The following is a 20,495-nucleotide window of genomic DNA, read 5'->3' on the forward strand; positions in this document are numbered from 1 at the left end:
TTTAGGCATTTATTCAGTCATAACCTTGCCTTTTATTTGTGTTGTGGTAGAAAAAAGCAGGCCAGGTGTTAAGGTTCTTGCCTTTCATGCAGCTGACCCTGGCTTGATCCTTGATACTGTATATGGTTCCTTGAGCACTTCCAGGCATGGCCCCTAAGCATAGAGCTAGGAGTAAGCCCTGAGCATCACTTGTGTGTCAAAAACCAAAAATAAGTAAATTAAGGCTTACATCATAAGTGATTTTAACCTTGATACCCAAATGCAGTTTTTGATGACCATATTAATCTAACAACAATTTGCTATGTATGCAGATTATAAAATATAATTTCATACTGTGTTGGAAAGATGATTTACATAATAATTACATTATCTTCCACAAGAAAATTTAAGTAATGAGAAAAATTAATAAGATCATATCCCATTAACAATTGACATAGATATTAGTTAGTTTTTCAGTCTCCTACTCCTCTTATGATCCATTTATGCCCCCACTAAAATCTTACATTAATCTTTTTTGTTTGTTTTGATTTTTTTTTTTTTTGCTTTTTGGGTCATACCCAGCGATGCTCAGGGGTTCCTCCTGGCTCATGCACTCAGGAATTACTCCTGGTGGTGCTCAGGGGACTATATGGGATGCTGGGAATCGAACCCGGGTTGGCCGCCTGCAAGGCAAAGGCCCTACCATCTGTGCTATCACTCCAGCTCCTACCAATCTTATATTAACCTTAACCTGTACCACTCCCTTGAGTCTCAGCCTCATGTACGTTTAGTTTAGACTTCAACTTAAGGTGTTCTGGTTTAGATTCAGTACAGCTTTCCCACAGGGAGCAGAGACCAGATGTTCCATCACCAACCAGGATTCTCTTCACCAGCCCTGGAAATTCTTCCCCATCATAAATCTTTGTGGTTGCTTGTCTATAGCACTGAAATATTTCCCGACTTTTGAACTGTCAACTTGAAGTCTCAGGAGGATTCTACCACCATTATATTTAAAAAGGAAACAAGGTAAATTCATGGAAGTATAGAAATGTAAATGCAATACACAAGTAGAACAAATGCATCTTGAAGTTTTCTAATCCATTATATTAAAAATAAGAGCAATGAGACTAGAGTGATAATACAGAGGTTAGGACACTTTTCTTTGCATGCAGCTGATCCTGGTTTGATCTTCAGCATCACAAATGGGTCCCTGAGCACAGGCAGGAGTGACCCCTGAGCACAAAGCCAGGGTAAGCCAGGAGGGGCCTTTCCTCCACCCCTACTCCAGCCTACCCAACAACAAAAAGGACCTTTTTAAAGATTGAAGTCATTTGCTGCAGGCAGATAATACATAATAAGCTTCATTTGGAGGCTGCTAGAGATTAATATTCAATTAGAAAACTGGGAATATTTATATAGGCATACTATCTCTGACACTCCTAAAAGTAATACGCTTAGAAAAAGAGTTCAAACTTTCTATTTCGGGAGCCCCAAAGAGAGTAAAGTAGGTAGGGTGCTTGCCTTGCACAAGGCCCAAGCCAGGTTCAATCCCTGCTACCCCATTTAGTCCCCTGAGTTCTATCAGGAGTTACTCCTGGCACAGTTAGGAATATGCTCTGAGCATTGCTGGGTGTGGCCCTTCAAACAAACAAACAAAATTCAAACATTTTGGCATGGGGGGAGAAAAAGAAAATAGCCCTAGAATAGTTAAACTGAGGCAATTAAAAAGAATAAGAATGAAATTAACAAGTTTTAACTGGAAATAAGTCTTTCTTGTGAACAATGTGATAATTTACATTTAAAACCTAAATAAACTTTATTCTATTTGACTTAGTAAATCTCTTCTAGGAATGTATCCTCAACAAATATGCTGTAATAAGCAAAGAAACATGCCCAAGTTTCATTGAAGATCTGCTTTGAAAAACTGCATTTAAATTGGACTGAAATTGCACTGCAGTTATTGATTCACTTCAATTTTGTAACAGTTGTAGATTGAGCATGTTTATAGAAAAATTTACTGGGAAGGCTGGAGAGACAGTACAAAGGACAGGGAGATTACTTTGATTGTGGCAAACCAGGGTTCAATCCCCGGCATCCCATATGGTCCCTTGAGCCCTGCCAAGAGTGATTCCTGAGTTCAAGCCAGGAGGCAGCCCTGAGCACAGCTGAGTGTGACTCACCCCTCATAAAAAAGAAAAATATGAAATATGTTGCATGATATTGTGTTCATACACAAAACATAAAATTCTGCATTTATTCACACCTTCTTCGAGCAAAACAGTGAATCCTCACACATTTTAGAAGTTTGCCTTTAGCCAACTCATACTTTAGGTGACTGCTATGAATTACTATTTTTAAATTATATTCAAAATACAGTGGGGACTTTTTTTTAAATTTAAAAAAACAGTGTGCAACTTTTTGTTTTTAATTTTACAGTTTAATTACTTGGCTTGGATTTTCAGTTAAGTGTACAATTATTTGGTTGCCCTTTCCAAAATGGCCATAATTAATTTTTATCTGATTATACGTAAAACTTTCAGAAGAATTATAATATATATTACACAATCACTCTTTAATTTTGGCTTTGGGAGGAATGGACACATAACTTTTATCACACTGTTCAACTTCTGTTGAGATAACAATATGCATTTTTCTACTTTTGGCCAATTGAGATGAGAAACGTATATGACTTTTTAAACTCTCTTTGGTTAAATTACATTTAACCCAGATATTTTGATGTCATTTTTATTTAATTTCACAGTTTAATTTGATTTCTTAAAATGTTATTAAGGATTTGATATAGGTGTTTAGGTAAACTATAAAAAAAGAGTACTTCATAAGTCTCAAAAACTGATAAATTTGTGGCATAGTATACATAGTGTTATCCTTATCTTTCACATAGGGATAATGTATTTCTTGAAAATTTGAGTGAACATCAAATTCTTTCTTCCATGAAAATATTTAGACATAAATTTTTAGGGAGCGTTTTTAAAGAACATTTTCTTAACTTCTTCAGTATTTATTAGGTTTCCTAAGGTTCTCCTTCAACTTTAGTTAATTATAGTTTGATTTTCTGGAAATCATTTTCTCATTAAAATATTTGCATTATGCTGTAGATTTTTGGTCTGACTATCTCAGAATCTTCTTTTACTCTCTTTAATCGTGATATATTATTAGGTTATTGGTGTTTTGTCTTCTTAATTTTTCCTGACCCTGAAAGAGCCTCTAATGCAGCATCGTTGGGAAGGACGAGTCAAGAGAGGCTTCTAAAATCTCAGGCCTAGGACGAATGGAGACATTACTGAGACTGCTCGAGAAATTCAACAATCAAGGGGATGATGATGATGATGAATTTTTCCGGCACTTTCCCTTTCTTTCACTGAGATTTACAAAGAACCAATTTATAAATTTATATATTCATTTAAAAATTTTTATGGTGGGGGTCATATCCTGTGGTGCTCAGGGCTTACTCCTGGCTCTGTGTTCAAGGATCACTCCTGATGGTCCTGAAGTCGGGGGTGCATATGTGGTACTGGGGATCAAACCAGCATTGGCTGCTTGTTAACCAAGCACCTTCATCACTATATATCTTGCCGGCCCCATGTTTTAATTTTAATTTTGCCTATTATTAATTCTTTAACTTACTATATTCTTATTTCCCTATGGTCACTTGTTTTTTGTTGTTCTCATGTATTTATTTGGATTCATTTTTGTGTATTTTATTTTATTGAATCACTGTGAGATTTAGTTACAGAGCTTTCATGATTGAGTTTCAGTCACACAATGATCGAACACCCATCCCTCCATCAGTGTAGACTTTCCACCACCAATATCCCCAGTATCCTTCCTGCCACCTCACTCCTGCCTCTATGGCCGACTCTTTCCTTTTAACTCTCTACTTACTATTGGGCACTATGGTTTGCAATACAGATACTGAGAGGCCATTATGTTTAGTCCTTTACCCACTGTGCATTTTTTTTCAATAATAAAGACCATTATAGTTTTGAATTTTTCTTAGAGCACCCGGTCACTTCCCATATATCTTAACATATGCTGCGGTAATTATTGTCCTAATTAGCCTATGACTAATTTTGGTTTATTCTTTTGAGACAGAACTTACTTAGGAGACATGTTCCTTAGTTTCTTGTTTATTTATTGTTCATCCTCTTGTATTGGCTTTAAATTTCATTTAACAGTAAGTACTAAGGGATATTGGGTTTATAAAAACAAGTCCTTATTTTTACAATTCAGTTTTCTTGCCTAAAATATCATTATTTCTTTCTTTAAAGAAACTATGCCTTTGCAATTATTATTTTAGATATTATGTGCTTTGAACTGAATGGCCTTCCCTAACATCACTTGTCAAGGTCCAAGAACTGAAAACAACAGAGTTTATAGATGGGGTCTTTGAGAAATTAATTAGTTTGAGAGGAGGTTATGAGGTCTGAGATTATGATGAGATTACAGCCCTGAGAGGAAATGCCCCAATTCCCCAAATTATTTCTCTCTCTTTTCTCTATGTCTGTCTTACTTTTTTTTTTTTTGCTTTTTGGGTCACACCCGGCGTTGCTCAAGGGATACTCCTGGCTCAGCACTCAGGAATTACTCCTGGCAGTGCTTAGGGAACCATATGGGATGCTGGGGATTGAACCCAGGACAGCCGCATGCAAGGCAAACTCCCTACTCACTGTGCTATCACTCTGGCCCTCACTTTCTAACATTTACATCAGCCAGCACATTGATCATGGATTTCCTAGCCTCTAGAACAGTGAGAAGATGAGTTCTGTGTTTAAGCCACCTATTAGATGACATTTTGTTATGGCATCTTGAAAAGACTTAATGCTTTGCATTTATTTATTTATTTATTTATTTATTTATTTATTTATTTATTCTTTCTGGGTCACACCTGGCCATGCACAGGAGTTACTCCTGGCTCTGTACTCAGGAATGACTCCTGGCAGTGCTCAGGGGACCATATGGGATGCTGGGATTCGAACCCAGGTTGGCTTTGTGCAAGGCAAACGCCCTACCTGCTGTGCTATCGCTCCAGTCCCTCATATTTATTTTTTAATTTAATTTTTTTATTTTATAGAATTCACATTTAATTAATTTTTAAATATTTTGAGGATTTAAAAAAACTCCTATTTTGAAAATCCCATTGAAGGAAAATGGACTGTGGAGAAATAAGAATCTCAAATACTGGAAGAAAGATTTATAGTAAAGATAACATTAGTAACTTTTTCCCAAATTCAAGTATGAGCTGGAAATATTCCTAGACTTGTCTGAGTTAGGAAGTTGGCATATAATGAGTTACATGTGTTGCACTTATAAATGTTAATTTAGCCTGAAAGGGGAGATGACTTGGATTAAGAGTCTGAAGAATCTTGTGGATGAACAATGGGGAGGACTCCAGATGACATTGTTGCTAGAAAAATGGAAATGTGCATGAAATTAGAAATTCAAGAAGCAGCTTCAGGAAAAGACCCTGGTAGGCCCAGATGATTGGAAAAACTGAGATAGTTCATTTATTAAAATAACAGGAAGAGAAAAATAAATCATTAAAGATGGTTCAGCAACCATAACACTAAAAGACTCTTTATACAAGATATCTAGTGAATATTCTGTTAGAATTAGTTGAGAAAAGGCATATTAATTTTATCTTTTTTAATGAAAGGAATAATTAACCATATTTTTTTTTTGCAATACAGGAGGAAAATACCATAACCTTACTAACCTAATTTCATTTTTGTACATCTCTTTCCAAATGCTGCTCATATATGTCCATATTAGGTTGTATAATTGTTTTATGTGGTGATGAGCCCAGTTTTAATTGGAAGCTAGCTATATACCTAGTGCCAAGAAAGCAATGAGCTTTGTTTTTCTGGTAATCAAAGAGTTTGGAATAGTTCAGCTTTGGAATAAGGAAGTTGTATGCTGATACAGTTATTTAAGAATTTAGTGACAGCATAAGACCACCCAGGATAAAATAATGAAACTTAATTATTTCATTATCCTTACATACATTTTACATTACATACATTTTAGCATGGAGTAGGTTATCACATACTACAGAAATTAAATGAATCTAATTGAGTGATGGCTGTTTGCTTCAACTTATCATATGCAGCTTGTCTGGAATTCTCTAGCATGATAATAAAATGAGTAATATCTAAAAGTTCACAACATATGCGAAATTTGTGAAATACAATGTACATAAGAGCACTACAAGGGAAATAAGGAATAAAAAGTTATAGGTTAATTTTATGGGATGCCACAAAAGCAACACAAGGAAATGATCATAATTATGAATTATAGCTTTGTTAAAAAGTTCATAACAAAGAACTTAATTTACATCTCCTACAAATTATTTGATCAACGTATAAATTCAATAGTTCTCATGGAATATTTCCCATAGTGTGCCAGGCATTGAAGAAACAGAATGGAATAAAACATACTCTCTTTCTTCAGAGCTGGCAGTGGAGTCAGAAGACAATTATACTACAATGTGATCAAGTTTGGGAACACAATTATAATACAGTGTGGTCAGGTTTGCAGAGAATGTTCAAGGCCACACAGCTAGATAGCTGTAGGAATAATCATGATTAAAATTCTGATATACTGATCTGAGTCTACTGTCATTTCTACTCCAACAGAACTGCCTGCTGCAGAATGATAAGTACAAATAAGAAAAATGGGTGTAATTTAAAATAAAATATCAGCATAGATTTAACTGAAAATAATCAAACCTGGACGCAGCTGGAGCAACACTTCTCCAGGAGTCACCTGCGTATTAACTTCATTTTCACTTGGTATTACACGTATGGATGGATATTCTATCGAATCAATCAAGCAGCCTTTGCTTATTAAATTGGAAACAGTATCACAGCGTTCGCTCCTTGAGCCACCTGAAATAAAATCCTATTTAAAACAAGAAAAATTAGTGATGTGTTTTTGCTGTCAATTATAACAAAAAATGTAAAAAAGATGGCAGATAAATCATTTGTAACATTGCAGAAATTATGCAATGATTCACTATAAACGTACATTTCCTATAAAAAGCTTGCAACTTGTCTTATATAAAGCTTAAGTTTCTAAGTGTTTTTAAAAGAAAAAAATTAATATTAAGGGGGAAATTTACACCAAGTATTTAAAATATAGTTTACTGATCATTCTAAAATGATACCAATTTAATTATTTATATATATTTTACTTCAGGTAGACTTCTCCATTAGGAAAGATAGCCAAAATAGACCACTAGGTGGTTCCAAATATCATAGGTGTATGTTAAGTATATGCTATTATGTTAGGAATCTGAAAATAAATTCCTAGAAAGCACATGCTTATTAATTAAGTGTTGAGCCAGGGTTGGCTATGTGCAAGGGCAGCTCCACAACCCTTGCACTATTTCTGTGGCCCTCAAATAAAATTTCTCATATATATGGTACCCTGTAAGCAATTCCATAAATTAGGTAAGATGTTTATAATGGGGTTGAAAGCTATGAGGTTGTAGCTTAAACTCTGATTTTTTAAGTGAACCTAAAACCTCCATGACCATCGAACATTGGCTAATTGATAGATATATCATAGCGACCCAACAAACCTGAAATTAATGCACAAGTTTAAAATGTAACTTATTTTGGAAAAAGAAATAGCACAGTGCGTAAGTCTCTTGTCTTGCATGCACCCAACCCTGTTTCCATCTCTGGCATCACATATAGTCCACTGAACACCAACCACCAGGAGTGGTTCTTGAGCACAGAGCCAGAAGTAAGTCCTGAGCACAGCCAGGCACAAGACAAAAACAAAACAAACAAACCAAAATAAAATGAAATAAAATCTAACTTATCTTGACTGAAAATAAAAAAGTTATTTTTAATTGTATGTAACCATTCAGGCATTTCCCCAAGAGTTAGAAATACATTGAAAGTAGAAGCAAATGTTTTATTATACATAATATTGATCTAAAATTTTGGAGGTGTATGCCTATTGCCAATAAGTATGTGAAAAAATACTCAGCATCACTGGTTACCAGAAAATTCAAAAACCTAAATTAAAAACTAAATTGAGATATCACTTCCTAACTATGAGTCTGGCACATATCACAGTGAGAATAAACCATGTTGGTGGGGATGTGGAGGAAAAGGAGCTCTCTCCTACTGGCAATGGGAATTTGACTGATTCAACCTTTATTTTTAAAATAATATATCTATATTTAAAAAAAACCTTAGGAATTGAGATTCTACAAAACCCAGAAATCCCATTTCTGAAAATCGAACCCAAATGCCCCCAAACTCTGTATAAAAGAATATAAAAAAAATATGATACGTGGGGCTGAAGTGATAGCATGCAGGTAGGCGTTTGCCTTGTACACGGTCGACCCAGGTTCGATTCCCAGAATCCCATATGGTCCCCTGAGTACCGCCAGGAGTAATTCTTTAGCGCAGAGCCAGAAGTTACCCCTGTGCATTGCTGGGTATGACCCAAAAAGCAAATATATATATGTATATATATTTATAGAAAATACGTAAAAACAATGGAATACTATGAAATCATGCAATTTGCCACTCTGAGGGGTTCATGCTGAGGGAAGCCAGGCCAGGAGAGAGACAGAACGATCTCTCTTATAAGAAGGGTATAAAGGAACATAGTAAGGGAAAAACAAGTACTTTTGTACTTTTGTTCAAAAGTACAAAAGAAGTACTTTTGTACTTCTGTCCAAAAGTAACAGAATCTAAGGACAGATCAGATGGAGCTTTCCAGGGTAGTGAGATGTGTTTAGGTAGTGGGATATTGAGGAAAGGTTAGTAAAGTGAGAAACCCTGAAATAATGGTGGAAGGTACAGAAACTCTGGCACAGGTTATGGTATTGGAATATTAGATGCATGAAAACACTATTATTGACAGTATTACAAATTGTAAATCAAGTTGATGAAAATAAAATCTTTTTAATATTAAGGGAGTGTTATTTTTATACACAGCTGGATATTTGCTCAGTGATCTTCCTGGAAGTAACTGTTTTCATCTGGTTTTCAGTAAAAAGAAACTGTTTCATCTGGAAATCCAGATGAAAACAATTTGAAATCATTAGATTGCAACCATTTCAAATCATTGGATCTCCAATAAATTAATCATTTAAACAAACAGTGCTGATTGAATATTCAGACATAATAGTGTTTTAGGTGCCAAGGACACTGACTGGAATAGACAGAATCTGTCATCAAAGATTCAACAGATAATTCTTGAATGCAGTCATTAGAAGGTAATGTAATTATTATGGGCAATAAACTTAAGGGAATCACAAAATGTCATCACATTGTGGAGAAAGAAGATTATCAATTTTAATAATGGTTGGATATGAGATCACCAGTCATATCCATTCCATGGGCGAGGATGATGGTCCATGGTGATTAATAAGAGGGGATGGTGGCAGATAATATTAAAAGATTCGTGCAAGTGTTTTCACTTAATTTCTCTTTCAATTTATACTTGGACTGGAGCGACAGCACAGAAGGTAGGGTGTTTGACTTGCATGTGTCCAATCTGGGTTTAATTCCTTCGCCCCTCTTGAAGAGCCTGGCAAACTACCAAGAGTATCCTGCCCACATGGCAGAGCCTGGCAAGCTACCCATGGCGTATTCAATATGCCAAAAACAGTAACAACAAGTCTCACAATGGAGACGTTACTGGTGCCCACTCCAGCAAATTGATGAACAATGGGACGACAGTGCTACAGTGCTTCAATTTATAGCATGGGGGCTGAGAAACCAAAGACAGTAGAACAGAGCCCATGATCTGTTTCTATGTTATTCCATTTTATTTTCTATTGGTGGTACTATGGCTCATACTTGGGGTCAACATGTGCAAGGGATATGCTCTACCACTGGGTCACATCCCCGACCCACTTATTACGTTTTGGATGACTAGAAAACAACACAAAGGAAGAATGTCTGATAGTGACTTTACAGACCTGATGCTGAATCAGAATATGGAGTATAGGGGCTGGAGCGATAGCATAGCGGGTAGGGCATTTGCCTTGCACGCGGCCAACCCGGGTTCGATTCCCAGCATCCCATATGGTCCCCTGAGCACCACCAGGGGTAATTCCTGAGTGCAGAGCCCGGAGTAATCCCTGTGCATTGCTGGGTGTGACCCAAAAAAGCAAAAAAATTAAAATATGGGGTATACATACAATATTAATATGATTAAAAGACAGTAGAGAATATTGTCTTTATTGTCCTTTCCAACAAAGATTTTCAGTCATCTTTTTGTAACATGCTTTCATGGGCGCAGAGACATTTAATTTATTTTGCTATACAATTAGATTTCATTCTGAACCTTAAAATGTTTAAATCCCTAATTTCTTGTATTCAAATTCATTTTTTAGTAATGACCCCATGGAGGTATCAAGTGTAAGGTTTAGTCTAATAAGTCACTTGGATTTTCTTACAGAAAAGTTATATATATTGATATGCTAGTTTCCCCTAGAATGCTTCAGGCTTTCTAGCGGGGTTCTATCTGGCTCGGAGCCTGGGAAATACCGAGGGCATGTTGTCTTGGTACCTCCATGCTCGCTCTTTTACTTCAGAAGAAACACACAAAGGTCTAATGAATTCTAAAAATGTAGAAACCCAAAGACTTCAATATTGGAAAGGAAATGAAGTACAAAAACCTCAACATTTCCTTTTCATCCAGGAATTTCATTTTTGGTATATACAGAATGGAATAGGCGTGTGGTTAATTTCTGTCTCTATACATCAAGCAATGCCATTTGACCTTTAAATGTCAACTCTTTTTTTCTTTCTTTCTTTTTTTTTTTTTTTTGCTGAAATAGGCCTCTGTCTCAACTATTTTGCAATGTCTGAATCAGCATGCCTGTTTTTATTCCAGGGTAAAAAAACTAAGTTAGAAAATCTTTGCCAATTTGTCAATTAGATTTGAAAAGGGAAGAAAAGACCATGGCATCAGAATAAGGAACGGAATCCTACCCCTACCCACGGTGGCCTACTTTCCACTTTGTAATAAACGAAAGAATCTGAAACCACACCCTTTTAATTATTTGTGTTTTGTCATTTTATTTCTACTAATTCTTAAGTCTTGCTCTCTTTTTTTTTCTATAATAAATATGTAAGAAAATTCAGGTTGTAAGGAGCTGCATCTAAAACCTATTTGAAAATGAAAGCCCAAGTGGACGTTACTCCAGTTGGCTTTACATCAGTTATTTTCATCCATTTAACATACCCATATGAAGATATATAAATGAGAAAAGCTAGTTCTCCTACCCACTTCTGAATCTTCCTGACTTTCAAAGATAGCACTTTGCATAGAAATGAAAGAAATCCGTCATCTTTCTTTGGACAATAAATGCCCCTCATATATTTTTATATAACTATGTTCCAAAGTCACACCCTGTATCCTTCATATAAGCATGAGAATAACAGAAGATCTCAAAACTTGTCAAGGCATGCATATATGTTAGAAGAAAACTGTAAGAAATCAGGATGTAGCTCAGTGTTACAGCTCTTGTGTAACTCTTAAACCCTGGGTTTGATCCCCTGTAACAAAGGAATGTGAGGCAGTGTGCGAGGTAATTGGGATTAAATCTTCATCCTTAGTATTTTCCAGTCATTTCCTTATAGTGGCATAGAGAAAAAGAGAAAAATGTGTAGAATTTCAGATTAACATGCAACATAAGAATTCACAGCAAACTGAATATGCCCTATCTAACTTTTTTTAACTTGTGACCAGCATTGAACATTATATAAACTAGGTTTATTTTGTTACCATTTATCTGATAATCATAAATAGAACAAAATCATCTTAGCCTTTCCTCTCTCCCCACCCTTTTTGGTTGAGTAAGAAATCAGTTGCATATGTGCCTCATGGTGGACTGTATTCCAAAATTAATTTTTCTTTCTCTCAAGGATATCAAGTCAGCCTGTGGGCTGTGGACAGCTCCTCTTCTTAATGATGTGACTGGTGGTTGGGTTCTAATACCTCCTGCTTCCTCTGTGGAAGTTCTTTTAGTTCTTTTACTTTCTTAAACATTTGAATGAGTTACCCTGGCATCTTACCCAAGAAATTATAATCAAAACTCCCATTCTTTATCTTAGTTTAGTTTTTGTTTTTGGGCTACTCTTGGCAGTGCTCATGGCTTACTATGCTCAGGGGGCCAAACCTGTGGAGCTTGAGGAGACCAGTACTCCCATTCTTAGGCAGTTTGATCTGCTTTATTTAACCTTCACAACAGCATCATAGGTGCAGTTTTTATTTTTACTTTACAACTAGGGAAGAGCGATGTTCAGAGTGGTTAGGCTAATATGTCCAAGTTTATAATTTAGAAACCAATGATTCTGGGATCTAAACGCAAATTCATCTAATTCAGTGCTGCTTTTTTCAAAACAAATTAGATGACCCTGCACTACAGAGAAGAATACTTTGGATATAAGAACCAAGTGGTTTCCGAAGGCTTCCTGGAATTCCCTTCTGGAAAAAGTAGTCTAACACTAGTTGCTTCTCTAGCAGTTACTCCTCTTTGCCTCCTTATTTTGCCTCCTTCCATTTGACCACATGTGACTACTCATGTTTCCCCCTTCCACGATGAAAGTGACAATTGCTATTGTCATAACAGTGACTTTCCTAATTGTTAGTGCTAGTGATGCAAGAAACAAAGAAGGGGTACCTTTGGAGCCTGACAGTCTATATAGCTGGTTTTATATGTGACTATCCACTGAGTTTCTTAACCATTTTTGAAGTTCTTCCTAACTAGATTCTCTGAAGTTCTCAGTAACTGACAACAAATTAGCACAAACTTCATGTTTTAGGGACCTTCCCTAATGATACATTAATATCTACAATGGAATACTGGTTGAGAGTTAGGACATAACAAGCCAGGAAACATTCTTGAAGAAGAAAAACATAGATGCAAACTCCAAAATCAAGGTTTCAGAACTGAGAAAAAGATTTGAAGAATAGAATAAATTCTGTCTGCTCTTTTGGCTCCTAAGAAGAGATGAAATTGGTCCCAGAAATTCTGGAATTGTCCTATGTATAGAACTCTAGTTCTAGTTACCTAGAACCTAGAACTAAAATTCTTAAGTTCTAGTAAAGCATTTCCTACTGTAGAATGATATCTGACTTCCTTACTGGTAGAACCCAAAACGTATCAAGGAAGCAAGTTGTAGGAGGGACACTAACTTTCAGACTTGATTGCTGCTATTTAGTGAGCATCATTTACTTCTTTCCTAATTTCTTTCTCTATTGTCTTTTCCTGCTTCTTATCTTTCTATTTTCTTCTATCAGGGAAAAAAGTAAGAAAAGTTGGTAAGGTTATGGTAGCTATAGTTTTTGAGCTAAATCAGAAGACAAAAACTAGAGATATCTCTTTATGTCAAGTAAGATTACTAAAGAAATATTCATCCAACTTCCCACAAACTATATAAATAAAAGTTAAACTATCTAGACATTCTCACAAGAAAACAAATTAATAGATTGCTTACTAAGTAAAAATTATGATAGGTCTTTTGGTTGAAAGTTACCAACCAAAGGAATGACTCACAAAACTACAACAGAACCAAATAAGAAAGACATACATTAAAATCATACTCATTTTACTATGAAAATTGCTATTGGAATATTTATTTTGACAGAATACAAAAACACATCTATTGAACAGTAAGCACTGAATTATTCTGTATTCTACAGAGTATGTCTCATGAAGAGAGCCACAAGTCAAAAATGAGCAACCAAGGAACTGATACACTATGTTTTCAAATCAAGGAAATAATTAATCTTCAAGTACTTGAAATAAAATAAAAGCACTATGTCAATAAATTATCTGGATTTCCTTTAATAAGCAAGTATACAAAATTCATATAACTTGGACATGCAACCTAATGCCCCAAGCTGTAGCAAATCTTCCCACTGACCTATCAAAAGTCACTGTGTTTGCCAATTACTTTGTTCTCTCTATAGAACAGATGGAAAACATAAAACTGTTTGCACTTCATTGTAAAATGAGCATAATTTTCCTAATAAAAAGTTATAATTTACTTTATATTCAGTCAGCTATGCTATTTCCAAGCAAAAACCCAAATAAGATTTTTCTGATGCTCAACAGTACCTTTCTTTCCCCAATGTACCTTCAGAATACAAAATATTATTAGTTCTATGAAATCTTGTTAGAAAGAAAGTTGAGGAAAATTTTTAAAAAGGCACACCTCTTGAGCACACCATCCACATTCTGGGCCCAGAGCGAGGCACTTGGCGCAGGATGCTGTATTCGAAGATGCACATCTATTGTCGTCTGTAATGGAGGATAAAATGAGGCGTTATGGTTTATTTTCTCATAGGGAAGTATGTGAAACTATCAACCAACATGTATTTTGAAAAGTAAAGAAATCTGATCAACAGTCTTAGGTATGTATATTATGTACATATAATTTAGCAATATTAATCTGCTCATGCATGGCATGAGCCTGGCAAGCTACCCATGACATATTTGATATGCCAAAAACAGTAACAGAAACAACAACGTGCTCCTGTTCGTATTACTGGAGCAAGCAGAAATCATTGAGCTACACTAGCATGCGACAGGGACAAATGAAGAGGTTACTAGTGCCTGCTCGAGCAATTGAGGAACAATGGGATGACAGTGACAGTGAATCTGCTCATGGCAACTAATAGACACAATATTTACCAGATAGTTACTATTTGGCTTATTTGGTTTTACAAATATGGGACAAACAAAGTCAGTTAAAATGTAAATTTAGTTATTTTGGCATGTAACACAAATTTTGCAGCACAACTTTTTTGTTGTTGTTGTTTTGGTATGCTTAAATCTCACTATATTTCCTAATATTTGAAACAATTAAGTGTTTTGAGATCTAGGCTTTTGTCCTATAAAAATAATCATTACAGACCCAGTTTCAACAATAGCCCAAATTTAATGATAGTATTTCTGAGATAATATTGATAGACTGTCACTGAATCACTGTAATCCTGTTGTTCATCGATTTACTCGAGCAGGCACCAGAACATCTTTATTCCTCCCAGCCCTGAGATTTTAGCAGTCTCCTTATTCATCTTTCCCAATGATTGGAGGCTCTTTCAGGGTCAGGGGAATGAGACCTATCATTACTGTTTTTGGAATATTGAATACGCCACGGGTAGCTTGCCAGGCTCTGTCCGCACTCTCAATAGCTTGCTGGACTCAATATGTATCTCAATAACTACTATATATATATAGCATAGAGTTATATGTATATAAAACATATACATATATTTTATATATAACATAGGGTTATATATATATATATATATATATATAAAACTCTCTATGATTTGTTGCCTGCTGTCTGAACTCTATCAAATATGGTGTGGTAATTATGGAAAATGGGCAGGAAGTGTCTTATAATGTGTCTTGTGGCTGCTTCGAGGTTCAGAAAGTGACCTGGAGCATGAACAAAATAGTTAACAAATAAGGGTTAATTTGAACAAAAGCAAAAAATTCTCCCTAGAGTGATGCCAATCACCTGAGTCAGACTCATTCAACCTGTCCTCCTGAAATTCTGTCCTATAGTAACCAATATAGATAGACACATAGAATAACTAACTTGGGAATTCTGATTGTGTTAATATTATTTTGGCTTGAAGTCCATCAGAACTATATATTTAATAGTTTGATTCAGTGTTTTAGAAATAATATGGTTGAAATTACTGAGTTGTTTTAGTTAATATAATTTCATTTCTCTTATTGGATAATTTTACAATTATGATCAATATACTTTTCAATAGATTCTTATACATTTTTTATAGCATTTCAGTAATAGTTGTGCATGGGAGATATTTGTATCATGATCACCACTCACTAGGTTCCATTAAAAGAGGTCCATACCTATAGGCTTTAACATGTACAAGAGGATAAAGAGAGTCAGATTGTTCAATCATGAATTTTTAATGGACTAAGATACATACATTCTATAATTTGTACTGTACTATGAAATTTCCCAAGGATATTGGAAATCACAGTATTCCAGCTGCAGACATTTCACTGACCAGTAATGACCAGTAAAGAATATACACATTCTGGCTAGAAGCATCCCACATTTCAAGTAAGGAACTAGATTAAGGAGGCAATAACATGCTGTGTTATAAACATAAGAAAAATAATACCAAAGCACCAATGAAGCGTAGTGAGGATTTTCCGCAGTGGGAAAAGAGCATATTTAAAGATGGCTCACCAGAGCCAGAGATATCTGCTATGTCTCCCTACCATCATATTTCTTCTCATGTATTTAATTTTTTTAATGATAGGCATGAATGAAGATAATGCATGGTTGTGTGTGTGCGCGCACGCGCGCGCATGTGTGTGTGTGTGTGTGTGTGTGTGTGCATAATCACACATGAGCATGACAGGAGTAGAAAAGGCATGGAGCCCACAAGATCTCTAGCCATCCTCATCCAATGGCTTTCTCTTTTCCTTTTCTCTCTTGGCTTGCTACTACATTCTAGAATACAGGGTAAACATATTTTGTGTCTTGGCGCCATACAATGGGTAAGGCATTTTCCTTGCTTGTGCTTGTTCCAGGTTGGATCCCTGGCGCTACATCTGGCCCCCTGACTCTCTGAGGACTGACTCCTGAGGACAGACCTGGGAATAATCCCTGAGCACAACTGGGTGCTGCCCCCCCAAAAAAAATACCAAAAAAAATGGTTTGTAGGGGTGATATGGTGTGGGCATTAGGGACTACAGAGGTATACACACGGCAGAGTTGGATTCCCTGGGGTGGCAGTGAGCCCATCATTTCTATTTCACCAGATACTTAATAGTTAAGTCTAAACACCCTTCACGGACACCCTTGCTGTTTTATTGCCTCCCTCCTGTGTCCCAATCTACCTTTTGCTCAAGGTTTTTGATCAACTTTTAAAACATACTATCCCAAACCTTTTGCAGATCTAAATGCGATGGCTTAGAAATTCAAGGTCTAAATATAACCAATGCTTTTTGCTCCCTCTCTTACCAATGTGGCCACTAGCTATAAAGAATTTGTAGCCTAAAATCCTTCCATCTGGCTTACCCTGCAAAACTATAAAATTGGCTTATTCCTGAAGAATTCAGAAGAGGGGGTGACCTTTTTAGTTTTGTTTCCTGAAAGAAAACCAATTTAGGTTTAGAAATAAAGTACATCTGCAGACCCAAGTTGACCTTTACCAACCTTTAAATTTAACCCAACTGGACCATGGAATTAAGTCTATTTCACATTAGTATTGACCAAACTTTCTACTCAATAGGTAGGACTTTTGCCCTGGCAGTCAAGATTGCAGACTCCTGGAGGAATGCGACAGATTATAAGATTCTGGACTTTGTTTGTAGGGGTTGCCTGACATTGTCCTGAATTAACCCAGATTCAAGTTCAATTCAGGCTCCTGCTCCCATAGCACATGTGGTAAATAATAACTTTAGAAACAAAATTCTGTTTTCTTTGTAGTCTGCTTTCTGACTGTTTCCTGCACAATGTTCTAATTCAAACTTCTGTCTTCCAACTCTAAGGATGATGATTGAGTGGAATAGAGACTTTGGTTCAGTCAACACTTCCCAGGTGCTAGGGCTGTCATCTCTGAGATTCTATACAACTATAGGAAAAATGATGCCCTAAGTGGCTATGGAAGAGGTGGGCCTAAGGAGTTTACAGGCCTGGAGGAAGGCCATAGTTGAACTTCATGGAAATAATGTCAAATAGTATTGCTGGAGTTTCTTAGTTAAACACACTTAGACAGCAGAATGTAATGGACTGTATTTAAACTGTCTTGAAAGAAATTTTAAAATATGTAGTTAAGCAAATACCTTAACACATAATATCATGTCAGTTTCAGCAATTATACAGAGTGGTCAGGACTATTATGTTTGAGGAATGTATTTGTCGACACAGACACTCACACACACACACACACACACACACACATAAACACACACACACACAGACACGTGGCTGCACCCGCCCCTTGTGTGAGATTGGAAATTTTCCATAACCTGTACATATACCACAGCATGAGTGCTCCTTACAGATACTGGCAGTTTGTCACCTGCCTCAGTACCCTTGTACATTCACCATCTTGTCCTTGTTGCACAGGAGAGCCACTTTCCCATGGTGGTTTCCCAGCAGCCCCCAGGCTGGCAGCCCAGGCGGGGGGTGTGCCCAGGGTGGTGCCTCCTGTTCCATGGCACTGGGAGCTGCTGGTTCAGCTATCTGTCCAGTATGTGGCTTTAAGCACCTTATACTTTATGTTCTTGTACTTTGTGTTTCCAGAAAGGTCAGTTTTGATGAATCCTAATAAAAGGATCCAGCCAATATAAGCAAAATTAAATGATATTTCAAATATTCTTTTTAAAAATACACCCCCAGCACCCCCTTTTGTGCCGATTCATTTTTCTCTCAGTGCCCCAACATCTTCATGTATAGAGTATGGAAACACAGATTTGGAGAGTTATGGAACTCCACTTCTAAGCCATATGGACTATTGTAAACAAACATTACCTAAAATGTTAAAAACATTTGACCTTGACAATAAAAGTTTTGTTTGGTTTTTGGGTCACACCCAATGTGTGCTCACACCACTCAGGGATCTGTCTCTGCACTCAGATCACTCCTTGTAGTGCTCCAGGGACGAAGTGGACTGCAAGAAAAACACCCTACCTACTGTAACAGTAAAAAAAAAAAATTTTTTGGGGGGGGTTTTATGGACAATACCCGGCAGTGCTCAGGGCTTACTCCTGGCTCTGCTCTCAGGAATAACTTTCCTGCATACTCGGAGGACCATCTGGAATGCTGGGGATCAAACCCAGGTCGGGCTGTGTGCAAGACAAAAATGCTCTACCCACTGTACTATCTCTCTGATTCCACAGTAAAAAAATAAAATTTAAAAGAACATTTGTTTTTAAAAATAAGTGTTTTGAAATGTGCTGCTCTGACAGAAATCAACAACGCATTTAATATCACATATCACAATATACATCCTGAAAAATTCTATTCCTTGATCTATGAACACAACTGAAATAATTACTGGGAGCAAATTTCTAAATCATCATAGCAGTGCAACTTATCAGCCAGTTGCTCTTAGTCTTGTTTTCTTGATTCTCTGAGTTTTTTTTTCTTTTGTACTGTAAAATAGGGCTACCACTATCAAAATAGGGCTATTAGATGAAATGAGAAAGTGTAATCATGCCCAGCTATGGTGCATGAAGCATAGGAGGCACTTTTAACATTTTAAGTAATGATACCAAAACTAAATACTAAAATGGGTTATATGTGAATATACACATGTATGAACATGCAGATAAACATATCCATGATATTTAGTTCTACCCCCGCGAAAGAGAAGATATGTGTCTTTAAGTTTGTTTATTTTCTTTTATTTTTTGGCTTTTTGTGTCAGACCCAGTGATGCACAGGGATCACTCCTGGCTCTTCACTCAGGAATCACCCCTGGTGGTGCTCAGGGGACCATATGGGATGCTGAGAATAGAACCCGGGTCGGCTGCATACAAGGCAAATGCCCTACCCGCTGTGCTATCACTCCAGCCCCTTTAAGTTTGTTTTATTTTTTTTGTCACATATTGATTTTATTGATGTATTATTTGATGTCTCCATTTGCCATTTTTTTATTTTAATTAATTTATTTATTTTTAATTCGTGAATCACCCTGAGGGCACATTTACAGATTTATACACTTTTGTGCTTATGCTTCCCTCACACAAAGTTCGGGAACCCATCCCTTCACCAGTGCCCATTCTCCACCACCAGAAAACCCAGCATCCCTCCCACCCTCCCCGATCCCATCTCCCCACACCCCACCCTGCCACTGTGGCAGGGCATTCCCTTCTGTTCTCTCTCTCTAATTAGCTGTTGTGGTTTGCAATGAAGGTGTTGAGTGGCCACTGTGCTCAGTCTCTAGCCCTCATTCAGCCCGCAACTCCCTTCCCCCATATGGCCTTCGACTACATTATAGTTGGTGATCCCTTCTCTGAGTTGCCCTTTCCCAAGAAGAAAACATCCAACCCCATCAAAAAATGGGGCAAAGAAATGAACAGAAACTTTACCAAGGAAGAAATACGAATGGCCAAAAGGCACATGAAAAAGTGCTCTACATCACTAATCATCAGAGAGATGCAGATCAAAACAACCACGAGATACCACCTCACACCACAGAGACTAGCACACATCCAAAAGAACAAAAGCAACCGCTGTTGGAGAGGATGTGGGGAGAAAGGGACCCTTCTACACTGCTGGTGGGAATGCCGACTGGTTCAGCCCTTCTGGAAAACAATATGGACGACTCTCAAAAAATTAGAGGTTGAGCTCCCATTTGACCCAGCAATACCACTGCTAGGAATATATCCCAGAGAGGCAAAAAAGTATAATCGAAACAACATCTGCACATGTATGTTCATCGCAGCACTGTTTACAATAGCCAGATCTGGAAAAAACCCGAATGCCCTAGAACGGATGACTGGCTGAGGA

The 20,495-nt window shown here is 36.8% G+C and overlaps 1 protein-coding gene across 1 annotated transcript in view; it reads right to left on the reverse strand.

Annotated features, from left to right (window-relative positions):
- The window catches only part of ITGB8 (integrin subunit beta 8), a 104,336-nt gene that overhangs the window by 53,391 nt on the left and 30,450 nt on the right, over positions 1 to 20,495 (reverse strand). The window contains exons 2-3 of the mRNA XM_004604096.2: positions 14,196 to 14,281; positions 6,726 to 6,897 (exon numbers count right to left, since the gene is read on the reverse strand). Of these exons, the coding sequence (XP_004604153.2) occupies positions 6,726 to 6,897; positions 14,196 to 14,281 (258 nt within the window). The remainder of the gene's footprint in view (positions 1 to 6,725; positions 6,898 to 14,195; positions 14,282 to 20,495) is intronic.

The sequence above is a fragment of the Sorex araneus genome, chromosome 1 (assembly GCF_027595985.1).
Source record: "Sorex araneus isolate mSorAra2 chromosome 1, mSorAra2.pri, whole genome shotgun sequence".
Lineage (NCBI taxonomy): Eukaryota > Metazoa > Chordata > Mammalia > Eulipotyphla > Soricidae > Sorex > Sorex araneus.